This window comes from Ictidomys tridecemlineatus, chromosome 15 (genome assembly GCF_052094955.1).
Source record: "Ictidomys tridecemlineatus isolate mIctTri1 chromosome 15, mIctTri1.hap1, whole genome shotgun sequence".
Classification (NCBI taxonomy): Eukaryota; Metazoa; Chordata; class Mammalia; order Rodentia; family Sciuridae; genus Ictidomys; species Ictidomys tridecemlineatus.
Window position 1 is genome coordinate 4,679,975 of NC_135491.1, and position 13,859 is coordinate 4,693,833.

The 13,859-nt window shown below is 38.6% G+C and overlaps 1 protein-coding gene across 1 annotated transcript; it reads right to left on the reverse strand.

The window, feature by feature from the left end:
- Positions 1-3,181: 3,181 nt before the first annotated feature.
- On the reverse strand, positions 3,182-4,105 carry LOC144371112 (vomeronasal type-1 receptor 4-like). The gene has a single exon (XM_078033321.1). It carries the CDS (start codon positions 4,103-4,105, stop codon positions 3,182-3,184), a length of 924 nt encoding a protein of 307 aa, XP_077889447.1.
- Between the last annotated feature and the right edge of the window lie 9,754 nt (positions 4,106-13,859).

Here is a 13,859-nt window from a genome sequence, read left to right on the forward strand (position 1 = left end):
TGAAATTTTTATCCTCCTAGAACCCAATATGTTTATACCTTAACTTCCTTGTACATGTTCCCCTTGGTACTCTTAAGCCTGGCATTGCTTTATCCATGCACAACCTGTACTCAGGTTTACACTTACTGCTCTGCAAGCCCTTTTCTTCTTTCCTGGCTTCTTCTTTAGGCTCTGCACCACCATTTTGTGCCTGTGGTCCCACTTTCCATGTGCCCTTTTGTGTCATGTGTCGTGCAGTCATACACTGTCACTCCCTCGTTCTCCACTGTTCAAAATGGCTACTGGTGTTCATTGACAGATGGCTCTTGAGTGAGAGTGTTCACATTTTTATCAAGTTTTAAGTCAGGTAAAAATATTAAAAATGTGTATCAACAAGCTGTCAGGTAAAGTGTAGAAATGTTCTGTGTGTGTGTGTGGTTTTTAGGGTGTACCATGGTCATTTTGTTCCCTTAAGCCTCTGCTAGGGTGCTGATTTTCACTGTGCTACAGCTGCACAGCGGTTGCCTTCAGGTCAGCCTTGGAGCTGAAGAAACGGGTATTGACTAAGCTAAGTTAAAATGAAAGAAGTCTCCTTTGTGTGGATTTAATGAGCTGCTCTAGATGGGAAACTACCTTGCTTCTAGTTGACTACGTGATGATAGCATTGGGTATGCAGTGCACCATCACAGTGCCAGTTATCTGTGGTCAACTTCAGTTTAAACGTACAATCCCAGAGAGCAGAGCACTTTCACCCCACTCTCATTAGAATATAGTTTTGTAACTGTTCTACGTTATTGCAAGTTACTGTTATTAATTAATGTCTTTGCATCCCTAAAGATAACCTGATCTTGATCATATGTGTATTTACTTATACAGGAAAACAGTGTATGTAGTTCAGTAGTATGTATTTAGGAATGCATCCAAGATGTTCGATTGTATCTGCTGTATAAGGAAAAACTAATGCATGAGACCCTCCATTGTTCAATGCAGCAGATCTTAATGTGAACAGCCAGGTCCACTACCTACTCTGCTCTGGGACACTCTTTATTTCATCTCTATTCTCTAAGCATACAAAAGACATATTTTAGAAAAATATCTATTTATTCCACATATGTTGTAAGTACTTTCTAAGTCTATTTTTTCCCCTTGAAGATCTTACTTTTACCACATCGCTCTGATAACCTGGAAATACTAGCATATTCCATGGAATTTATACTAATACTTCAGTCGTTCACTTATCTGGATCTCTTCTCTGCTCAATTCAGCCTTTTCCATAAGCTAAGATTCTCTTACATAAGCTAAGATTATAAAAAAAAATTGTAGCTCTCTCAAATATTCCTCATAGATGCATTCACAAAAAATGCTCTCTTCTGTGGCATTTTTAGAAGATATACCATGGGTGATAAGAATAGATTTATCAGGGCAATCAAGGGAAAATAAATTTATATCCTGTATAATAATGAGTTTTACCTCCAAAGGTCCTCTAGGAATGTGTGCCCATTAGGACTCTCTCATCACCCACTTGTCAAGAGGCAGTGTTCCACCCATTGTTCCTGCTGTGATTCGTCTCATATCCCTGCTGCCACCAACAACTTACATTCTACTGAGCACTGTCTGCTGTGCAAGGATCTTTTGGTCTTCCTGTGTACAACCCAGCCTAACTACATAGGATGACTGTGATTTATTTTTTCAAAGAAGTCATCCCTTTAATGGTCAGCAAAACACCATTGTTAAAGAAAGAGAGTCTCAACAGTGAAAGGCATTGGTAACACTAGTACTTTCCATTTCCTGAAAAAGAGAAAGTGTCTCTGAAGGTGCTTCTAGCAGCTTTCTCTCTGCTCCCCCAGGCAAAGGTCTGTGTTGATGATATATATTTTTTCTTTTTTTATTAGCTATACATTACATTACAATGATATTGGCAATTCATACATTTGAAAAAATTGGGGTATAATTTCTCATTTTTCTGATTGTACAGATTGTAGAATCACACTGGTCAAAGAGTCACCTATATACACACAGCAATCATAATGTCTATTCTATTCTGCTGCTCTTCCTATCCCCTTCCCCTCCCCTCCCCTCCCATCATTTATCTTTATCCAATCTAATGTGGCACACTTTTTCTTTTTCTCCTCACAACATTGTACATGTATTCTGTATAATGATGATGGGCTGGGGATGTGGCTCAAGCGGTGGCGTGCTCGCCTGGCATGTGTATGGCCCAGGTTCGATCCTCAGCACCACATACAAACAAAGATGTTGTGTCCGCCAAAAAACTAAAAAACAAATATTAAAAAATTATCTAACAAAAATGACTGTGATTTAGAAAGTAACAAATACAAGAGTTGGAGGGAATAGCTAAGCATCTCTCTACTTATTTTGTATCATAGTTGTGTTTTATTGCCCAGAGTTTGAAAGTGTGAGATCATGCTGCAAGTCTTGTATAGATGCCAGTAGAGAGGTGCAAACTCTAAGGAAGACCCTAGGCACTTCTTCCTTTCCTGTGGCATAGCAGGCAGCAGGAGCACTGTTCTGCCAACCAACTGCAGTCTGGGTGGTGTGGAGTGGCCGAGGCGGATGTTGCACAGGAAAGGAGTCGGGCCACACCTGAGGTTCCCTGCATGTAGGGAAACAGAACAGCTAAAAAACCCACCTCACCATTTCCTCAGAGGGGGATGTTACCTTTATTTCCATTTGTAAAAAATAATTCTGTTACAGAAATGTAAACTGTATATCCTAAACTCCCAAGGCTCTTGCTGTAACAAACTTCAAGCTAACAACACAAGCTTTCAATAAGATTAAAACATTCACGAGAAATACATGAAGAATTGTCCTTTAGCAATATCCACCACTCATTTTTCCTCTGTATTTGTGTCTGGCAGAGTTTGCAGCAGTCCAACCCTTGTTTAACAAATGTGATTTAACTCACTTTGAAGGACAGAAAATGAATCTATTTAGTGTGCCTCAGCATCATAAATAATGGTTACTCTCAAAGGATTGTTGCACCAGGATGAGAACACAAGGTCAATCCCCTCCATGATGCTCAATATGTCCCATAGTCAGATCCATAGTCAGCCAGCTGAGGACTCCAATATCCATTATGGTTACAATAGAGAGACAAGTGACCCTTCCATGTTTCTCTGTTGTGAGGGTGACTAATAACTAAAAAATTAGGCATTGTGCAAAAATTCAAAATTTATGTACATTAGACAAAGATAATTTTCTTCTTTATCCAGTTCAAACAGTCCTTGGATACTGTGGAGTCATGTATCATGAGAAGAAAGGGACTCACAGTGGGAAAGCACAGGGAAATGATGGTAGTGATCCTCCACAACCACCAATTGAGATTAGAAGAAAGGGCAATATAAGCATTTAATAGGGAGGAGAGGGTGTGAAAAGTCACAAAGGTGCCCACCAGGACAAGGATTCTCTGGGTGGCTCTGGACTCAGGGCAGGATCTGGGGGAAACTTTGATGCTGTGAATGTGCCAAACCCGCTGCTTGTGCCTGTACAGAAGGAGAACCATGGAGCCACTAGACCAGATTATGAGCATAGAAAAGACAACCTCAGGAAATACAAATAAGGCTGCATATAATGACTCTATGATTTTGTCTCGACCCACAAGAGAACAATACCCATAATCTGTTTTCTCTGTTGTGTTTTCAGCACTGCATTTGCTAAGCACATAAAGAGGAAACATGGAATTTACCATCATGTAAAGTATCCAGCAGAGGGATACAGAGAAGCCAATGTGCTTTGGAGCTATTACTTTAAGATCCCTCCAACAGGAGTTCCTGGGGCTGACCGTGATGTTTTGGAAGATACTCAAGAGGCAGATGATGCTAATGGAAACACTCCTGCCTACACGTTGAATATATGAAATAAGTTTGCATCCAAGATCATTCAAAAAATATTTTATCCCCAAGGCTGTCATTGTCTGGGGAACTCCATTAGAGAGAATAACAAGGGAATTGGCTATACTCAGGTGCTTGAGGATCAAATCCTTGGACCTTAATGGGCACTTGTTGCAGGAGAGGACTAGATAGTAAAGAAGAAAGTAATTTCCCAGAATTCCAACTGTTGTTTGTGATAAGAACATCAATCCTATTGCCACGTCCCTGTAGGCCATTCTGTCATCCAGCACAGTACCGTTTGGTTTCTATGAGTGAAATGACTCATTTATATTTTTGGAGCCAGACACTGTGGTGTGCACCAGTAGACACCAGTGGTGACTCAGGAGGCTGAGGCAGGAGGAACTCTTGAGCTAGGAGATTGAGATTATCCTGGAAACACAGCAACAGCCATAGGGATTGGCAAAGACAAGAAGATGCATATGTTCATAGGGAAAATTCCCACCCGATTTTCTTAGAGAAGTCGTCATTAAAGATCAGATGGTGATACCCTGGGAGAAGCAATGAAAAGTGAGCAGTGGACAGAATGCATAAATCAACCATTTTTCAGAATCAACTGGTATATCCTGATCATATTGAAGAAGACACAACATCAATCACCACCAATACCATAGAAAGATTCAGTTCTGGTTTAAATCTGAAAGAAAATGAATGGAACATTTTCAACAACAAAAGGATATTTTTGTACTACTTGGTAACAAATTGTACATCAAACATCAGACATTCCTGAAGAATAAGATTGAAATGACAAATTTTATCTGGTTAAACTAAGATCAATTTGCACATGGTGTTCCAAAGGAGATTAACTTACCAAGTGGGAATAACTTATACAGAATAAAGAACAGAATTGAAATAAGCATTATGTTCCAACCAAAACCACAGGAAATCACTATTCAATGAATAACAAATATGAGGAAGATTTTAGTCTAGTATGACCTTTGTATTTGGTTTAAAGGCATAATATATACAGAAATATGAATTAGAAATGAGACTTTATAGATCCTAATAAAATGTAGTGCACTAATCACAGTCAACTCTCTGGATTCAATCAAATCAAGAGACACTCAATATTTTAGATTGGCAATATAAATATTAATTATTATTCCAGAGGCAAAAATATACTGGAAGGTATATATAGTTGAACAATCATACTTTGTCTCTAAACCATGAAACATCATATAGTAGTTTCTGATAAAATGGTGTAGGATAGAAATTTAGTTGTCATTCATCTCAGGTGAAAAGCTTATGTGTACCAACACCTATGAAACCATTGGTAAAAAGCAAGGTTTTGAAAGGCACTTTGCAAGAAATAATAAAATAGAATCTCTATACTAGAAATTTCTGGGTTTTCTATGAATAGAAACACAAAGAAATACATTCCATGGGATTGGAATTAAAATAAAAATGTTAATATCCCAGAGGAAACAAAAAAAGGCACCTTTGGTTCTGACAACCAATGTTTAATACTTATAAAGTTACTTTCCTTATGTGTTTTGTTCCCAAGTTCATCAGGGGAAGAATTCTCACTACAAGCATCACACCATAGGTGATTCACAATTTCTGTCTCCTCTGAATGAATTGGATACAGATGTTGGTTTGGGTTTCTGTTCAGGATAAGGTGATTCTGCCCTTAATCCTCATCTTGATTGTAGGCATGAAGGCATTATAAACACAGCTCCAATAATATGTATGCTTTATTCTATGATTTATGTAGTGTCTGTGGACAGAGGTGCTTTAATTACCACAATGCTTCAGCACTTCCACACCCAGGTTTCACTATGAACATCTGGGATTATCAATAATAGTCACACTCACTGAGGACTTTATTACATTCTATTTGGAGCCATCATGTATTGGCCTCAGGCTAATTCAGAATACAAAAAATTATTCCTTTCCTTGTCTACAATGACACTAGATTGCCTTCTCTCAAAATCCTTTTTCAGAAATAGGTACTTCCCCAAATTTCTCTTCTTACACACTGAGTTTTTATGACAGAATTAGAAACTACTCACTGTGCTTCTTCTGTGCAAGGTGCTGGGCTCAGGGTGAGGTCCTGAGAGCCAGCATGGAGGGAGGGAAGCAGCTGGGCCCTGAGATAAAGGTCTGTGCCCTCAGGTCTGCTATTATCACTTCACCTGGAGAGGCAATGATAGTGCAGGCCTGGGCAGCCCAGGACATTGCTGAAAAAATTTCTCCACACTTGTTAATTAATAAGGCAATTATGAGTTCCTTGTTAGTGACTTCAGAATAAGTGTTGAGGAGTTTTGGAAAGGCTGTTTTATTTCCTTGATTCCTTAAGACTGAAAGTGTATTCTTGGAATGTGTAGGAAATATTGAGCTGAGACCTATGAGGGACTTAGAGATTTTCTAATTCAAAATTTTACTAATTCTTAGTATTCAGATACTTATGCTTCACGATTCTAACAGTCTGGAAAAAAACAAAGGAGAATGTGAGAAAGCATCTTAGAAGGATTTCTCATAAGGTAAGAGCAAAAGGAAGATCACAGTGCTATAATTGAAATTAGGAAACTGTACTCATTTGTATACTAGAACTTAAAATTATGTGGAAATGATGTTAGGAAAATATTGTAGGCAAAATTATTTTTTGAAGATTACCCCAGCAGTGGGAGAAAGTCTAATTAGAACATTAGAAGTGAGATGCTTATAACAGTATCTCACAAATAAAATCACCACAATTAGAGGATCAGCCAACAGATTGTCATGTTGGGTGTGTGATATAAGCAAATTCTACCATTTCCATCCAACAGCAAAAATGTTTTTCAGAATTATTAAACATACTTTTGCACAGAAGATTAAAGAAGTGTGCATGAACTAGTAACTAAGGAAGAAATATAGAATTTAATGTATTCAGTGATAATTAGTGTTACAGAATGCACAAAAAATAAAAAATATCAAATAATTTTAACAGTTACATAAGGACAAAAAAATCATTCAATGAATAATAACGATGGGGGAAAAGTTCAATGTCTTTATTTAAGCACTCTCCAGTATACGCACACACCAACCTGAATTTAAAGTAAAATGTTAGAAAATACCAATAGGTCAGGAATCTCATGAACTAGCAATGGGTGTTAAAATTGGTGCAAACATGTGGAAAAACTGGTGGTGTCCACTTACTGGATCAGATACAAACGTCTATGCCAGCAATTCCAATCTGATGAATGCTCATGCAGCCCTCCAGAGATTGCCCTGTGTCCATGTTGGATTTAATGTATGCAAGACTGGCCCAAGTTTAAGTTCTACAAGGGAAGAGTGAGACAGTGGAGGTAAGGGAAAGTGAAGTAATGAGAACTAAAAATGGAGAAAATTGTATTACATGCATGCATAATTATGTTAAAATGAGCCCCAGTGTTATGCATAACTATAATGCACAAATAAAAATTTAAAAACAAATAAAGGAGGAAAAATTTTTATGAAGAATCAAAACAGATGCTAGGAAACTATGTATTTTAACTTGACAATGGGTGGAATAGAATCCCCTCTAAACAAAGAAATATTTCCACAAAAAAAAGTATTCTTTTGTTGCAACTGCAGGAATAAAAGTATAGTGGAATCTATAAATGAAGTATTCATAAATATTGCCTTGCTACTGAAAAATCGCACATGAAGTATTAATATCTGATAAAATAGTTAAAGATAAAAATGAAGTCCTCACTGATTTCACAGCTACATTGGTCAAAGTTTCAGTAATGAAGTAGGATTTGTGGAGGACATTTAATGCACAAGATATATCAGTAGAAGTTGGCACATGCGCATTCTTTTGCATTGAATAAATTGAAATGAAAAGGACATTGTCGTGTGTGTGATTAATATTGAAGTATTATTAAACCAGAGAAATTACCAGATTAATTTGGTCCTGACAACCACTGTCCAATTCTTGTCCTTACAATGTTATTTTCCCTTGAATGTTCAGCAGGGATAGAAGTTTTGCTCAGCCATCTCAACACGGGGATTTCTCTCCACAGGAGGAGGATTGCAATGTACAATTGGAAAAGAGCATCTTTTATTCCAGAAACAGTCCCAGGTCTGGGCTTCTGTACATAAGGAGGTGATCCTCACAGTTCTATCCTTATCTTCACTCTAGGCATGAAGGCTTTATACACACAGAAATCATAGCACTTCAAAATATATTCTATGATTTTCTAAAGTAATGTGAAGAGCAGATTAGTTGCTACTATAGTCGTTAAGCCCCTTCTAAGTCAGAATTTACTATTGATGGTATTATTCACCTATGAACATCCTCAGTGTGTATTTTATTAAATTGCTTTAGGAGCCAGGAAAATTGGTATCAGGTCAGGGACACTTATCCTTTTACTACTGAGCTCATAGTGAAGGACTTATTTCTTTTCCTTCTTTATCTTTACCCTGAATCTCTTCCTAACCCAGAATCTGTTTGTTCCCTCTGCTGACACAAGCACATGCTCAGAATTGTTTTCCTTACTGACTCTGCAGAAGTAGAAAACTGAAATAGAAAACACTCACTGTGCTTCTTGTGTGCAGGGTGCAGGGCTCAGTGTGAGGTCCTGACAGTCAGCATGGAGGGAGGCAGGGAGGGAGTTGGGCCCTGAGATAAAGGTCTGTGCTCCTGTGACCTCACTTCCCCTCAGGGCTGCAATTATCACTTCACCTGGAGAGGCAAGGACAGTGCAGGCCTGGGGAGTCCAGGACAAGGCTGAAAAATTTTCTCCACACTTGCTAATTAATAAGGCAATTATGAGTTCCTTGTTAGTAACTTCAAAATGAGTCTTGAGGAGTTGGTTGCTTTTCCCTGATCCCTGCAGGCTGACAGGGTCTTACATGGAAGATTCAGAAATATTAAGGTGTGACCATGGGGCCAAGTGTTTGTACATCTTACTGAACTTCAGAATTCCCTGAGTTCTTCTACATCCAATCTTGTTAATAAATATTCAGATATTTGAGAACTCTCTGTTTTTTAAGTGTAGGTACTCAATGCTATAAATTTTCCTCCTAGAATCCCTTTCATACTGGCCCAGAGATTGATATATGGGTTCTCTGTTCTCACTTGTTTCTAAGAATTTCTTGATTTTATCCTATCATGTATTCTATGATCCATTCTTTATTTAAAAGGGTATGGTTCAATCTCATGTATCTTTTTTTCATTTTTCTTGTGGTTGATTCCTAGGTTTCCCCTATTAGGTCTGATAAGATGCATGAGATTGTATCTTTTTTATTTGATAAGACATCCATTGTGACCTAGTATGTTTTTTCTTGTGGTGTTTAATATTTTTTCTTTATTTTCTATCTTAATTATGATATGCTTTCTCTTCGATCTTCTCTATTGGGCTCCTATGTGATTTACCATATGGTAGAGAAATTTATCTGTCACTCTCATTGTGGAAGAATGTCATTGATATTTTGGTGGGTATTGCACTGGATCTGTAAAGTGGTTTTGATTGTATGGGCACTTTTATAATATTAATGCTGCCAACCCAAGAACATGGGAACTCTTTCCATCTTCTAAGGATCCCAGAAAATATGTCTAGTTTTTGTAATTATTATGATTTGCTTTGTTCCCTAAAATGTGACCTATTTTAGAGTATGTTCCATGGGACACTGAGAAGAAAGGGAATTCAGTTGTTATTGGTTTAAATATTTTCTAAATGATTGTTTGATTAATAGTGGTTTTTAGTTGTAAAGAATCTTCATTTAGTTTGTGTCTGGATGATCTCTCTAGTGGTGAGGCTGTGTGTTGAAATCACTCAATATTGTTGTCTTATGGTCTACTAGATTATTAATATTGAGAAGGGTTTGTTTTATTCCATATATGGGCTCTGTTTTTGTCTTGTTAGTAATTTCTAATTTCATTTCTTCTGTGGGTAATATTTCATTAAGTGTATCTTGTACACTGTTTTCTTAGTGGCTATGAATTCTTTTAGTTTCTGTTCATCACCAATTCTTAACTATAGTTTTCTATTGACATAGATACTATGACACCTATTATCTTTCAGGGATCCATATGTATTTTTCAGATCCTTTTGGCTTTTAAGTTTTGGGCTACTAAATCAGTAGAAATTTTAATTGTTTTACTTCTAAATGAGATGTGCCATTTTATCTTCATATTTTCAAAATTCTAACAATGTTTTCTATTTTAGGAATTTTAATTTGATGTGTTATAAAGAGGACCTTATTTGGGATACTATCTATTTGCATTTTAAAATGCCTCTTGCATGTGGATTTCCATCTAATTCCTAAGATTTGAAAACTTTCCTCATACTATTTCTTTGAAGATGTTATGAAAACTTTGTTGTATTTTTTTAATTTTTTTCTTTTTAGATATACATAACAGTAGAGTGTATTTTACATATTATACATACATGGAGTATAATTTGTTCTAGTTAGGATACTTTTCTTGTGAGTGTAGTGAAGTGGCGTTTCATTGGTAGTGTAATCATATATGGACATAGGAAAGTTGTCAGATCCATGCTACTGTCTTTTCTATTCCTATCCCCTCTCCCTTCTCTTTATTCTTCTGTGTCTAATCCACTGAAGCTCTACTCATCAACTCTCCACCCTGTTGGGTAATAGCATACGCATCTTGGGCTTCATCTATGCCAATGACTTTTAGATGGGTCTCTTAATGTTATATTTCTTGAATATTCTAGTCATGATTTTTATGCATCTTTTCTTTATTGTCAAATTTATTTTCTAGATTGTATAGTTTATATTTGAGAAGAGAACATCTTTCTCCATTTTTATCTCATACATTGGTGATGCTTTCTATGAAATTTTTATTTTGATTTATTGAGTCTTTCATAGGTTTCTTTTCCCCAGAATACAACTCTTTATTGAAATGATCTTTCATTTTTGATATTTTATCTCTTAGGTCCTTCCTTTTTTAAAGTATAAACCTTCTAAATACTTTATCTAATATTTTCTGCACTGTGTTGTAAATGGGGTCAGGTTTTGCAGTGTAGAAGACTTAGGGGGAGTGGGGGTTGTTCCCTGAGTTTTTTATATTGTTTGAATTTCTACACCTATAAAGGGATGATTACATCTTCTACTTTTATGCAAGTACTATTGAGTGAGCTTCTATCTGATAATTGCTCCAGGCTAGGAAATTTTCTAAGTATTGACACTCCCCTGCATCTTCTGCTATGCCCAGTATCAACAACATGTGTGTATTTCAGCTCATGTGTATGTTTCAACATAGAGTGTACACACCCATACTCAGGCCTACTGGAGCTTATACATACATGCCATCATTCCCAGACTCTCACTTTCACCCACACATACTCACAATGCAGACTCCAACACAGTGGACATGTCCCACTCTGTCACATAATCACTCACACATTCATCTTCATTGTGTGTTTCAGTACCTTGTACAGATATGTAAGTTTGTGCTTATTTACAAGCCTGTGAGTTCTATAAAGAAGTTAGCCTTGTGTGTTCATTACATTCTTTTCATCCTGCCACACACAAAAAGGACAGCATTGTCCACATGCAGCATTTAAACAGGCTCTGGTGTTTGCTGTGAATGCACAGGGGGTGATGTGAAAAGCCACAGTGATCTCTTGCCAGCTGCCCATGCTGGCGAGATTAGCTGGTTTCAAAAGAGCAACATTGGGAAGAAATCATACCACACATGGGTTGAGGTTTTCAGGTGACACGTAGGACAGCTCTGCGACCAAAAGGGTCAGCTTCCATGCTGGACAGTGCTGGAAAGATAGCCTAAACTGGAATGTATTTTATAGGGGGGACATACAAAAGAGCTTTGCTGCTGAGGGCCATTGCTAAGTAGGAATGACGCATCGAAATTTCCTTGCCAGCGTACCCCATGCTGCTTAGAGGACATTCGATGGGACATTGCATGTATGCTTTAGTAAGGTGACCTTGCTCAAGGACCAGGGCGGATCCGGGTTTAGAGCTGATCAGGTTTGAGGAAGTTTCCCGCTCCTTGTGTTTAAGGCGTTCCCAGTTTAAGACAAGTTTAGGGTATTCCTGGTTTAAGACAATAGGGGTTTTAGGGAAGTTGGAGGTTGAAGATTATTGCTGCTGGGATTAGGGTGTTCCTGCTGCTTGTTCCCGTTGAGTTCTCGTGAGATTAAAATGGGATTTGGAAAAAGCCTCGTGGAGTAGGTGAATTGGCAGCAGAACTTGGATTTCCCCAGAACATGTTTGTAGAGGCCGGTGTGAGTTTGGGAATAAAGAATTGCTGTTTGAACCTACAAAGCTGTGTGGTGGCTCGTGATTCAGTGCCAAGCCGAGACATTGGCACTTTGCTGGAATGTTCTTCACCAAAAAAGGCAGGGGATAGGGTTTCAAAAGAAGGTTGCCCAAACCCATTGGGAAACTCCCAAGTCAGGGTTAGAACAAACTTCTTTGCCAAATAAAGGTGGAGGCCACTTGCTTCACACAGTGCGTGTGAGGTGATGCCAGACCAAACATCCCCTTTACTCAAGGTTAAAAGAGGAAGCTCAGCCCATGGGCAGGCAGCCTCCAATGGTGGTCAAATTTCAGGCATCCTCAGCTCCTCCATATCCTAGATGCATGACCTTGACCCAGTACCCATAACTCCATACGACCTGAACTTTGCTCCTGGGTGATTTTGCCCACTCATGCCCCAGGTCCCATCCTCTGTCAGGCTCCCTACCTTTCCTGTGCAGGTCTTTTCTCCCTCCCCTTGTCTATCATGTCCCCTAGCTCCACTTTCTTTATTTACACCTGTATGTGCCTTAGTTCATTGCCCACCAAGATCGACCTCCCCCTCTCCTGCTACTTCCCCACAGCACACTTCATCACATTCCAATGAACCATAATCTTCTTTTGCCTTTGAATCATGCATTGTCATTTTACCCTCTGTTAATGGGACACCTGTCATCCTTCTCCCCTCCAGAACCCAATATCCTTAACGTCCTCACACACACGCTGTCTTTGTAACTTAAGCCCAGCACTGACTTAAGCCCCTGAGCAACATGTGGTATCCTTCTGTCTTCTCACTCTCCACCTTCTTCTCTTCCCCAGCACTTTGTAAGCCGACCCTCCAGGCTCTCTGCTCCACCATCTTAAGTCTGTCATCCCATTTCCCTGTGTCCTCTGTCACTCTCATCTGTCACACAGCCAGACAGTCTCCCTCTTCTAAATGCTGCACTATTAAACAATTGCTGCTGGTTATTGTTGACATGTTCCCCAAGAGTTGGAGTGTGTGCACAGTGATCAAATTCTGAGGCAGGTAAAATGGAGAAAAATTATGAGAAATGAATTTCAGACAAGTTAGTGAAAATTCTCTCTGGATATGTTTTTTGCTGGTTTTCAGCACCATATCTGATCCCTTCAGCCTCTGCTAGGGTATTGATTTTCAGTTATGCTATAGTTGAACAGTGGTTGCTTTCAGGGCAGCCTGGGGGCTGAGGAGTTGGAGGTAGGATCAAGCTAAGTAAAATGACTGGAGCTTCTTGTTCCTTCTGGTGTGGACTTGATTGGCTGCTCTAGATTCCAAACCACATTGTTTTTAACTGGGGCCTCCAAACTACTATAGGATTCAGTAGTATGCATGGGTTCTGAAATGCATTGGGGATCTTGGACTGCATTACCCTGCACAAGGCAGAATGCCTGAATGACTCTGCTCCTCTGTGTGGTGCACTCGGTTCCAACCTGCAGGACCACCACCATCTACCTTGTGTTGTCTGGGCCTCTCTTTCATCTCCATCCTCTGATCACACTGATGATACAATTTTGAAAAAAACATATTAATTCCACATCTATCCCAGATAACTTCTGGATCTAATTTCACTCTTCAATAAAATCTCTACACATGATAGGAATATTTGAGATAAATACATGGATAATTGTTATACTCCTTTATCCATCTCTCATGTCTCCACTGTATTTTCTTCTGGCAAATATTTTCAGGAGTACACCACTTGTTCAGTCATTGTGATTAAATCAACTTTCAAGGACTGGGAACTCATTTATTTGATCTGCCTCCAG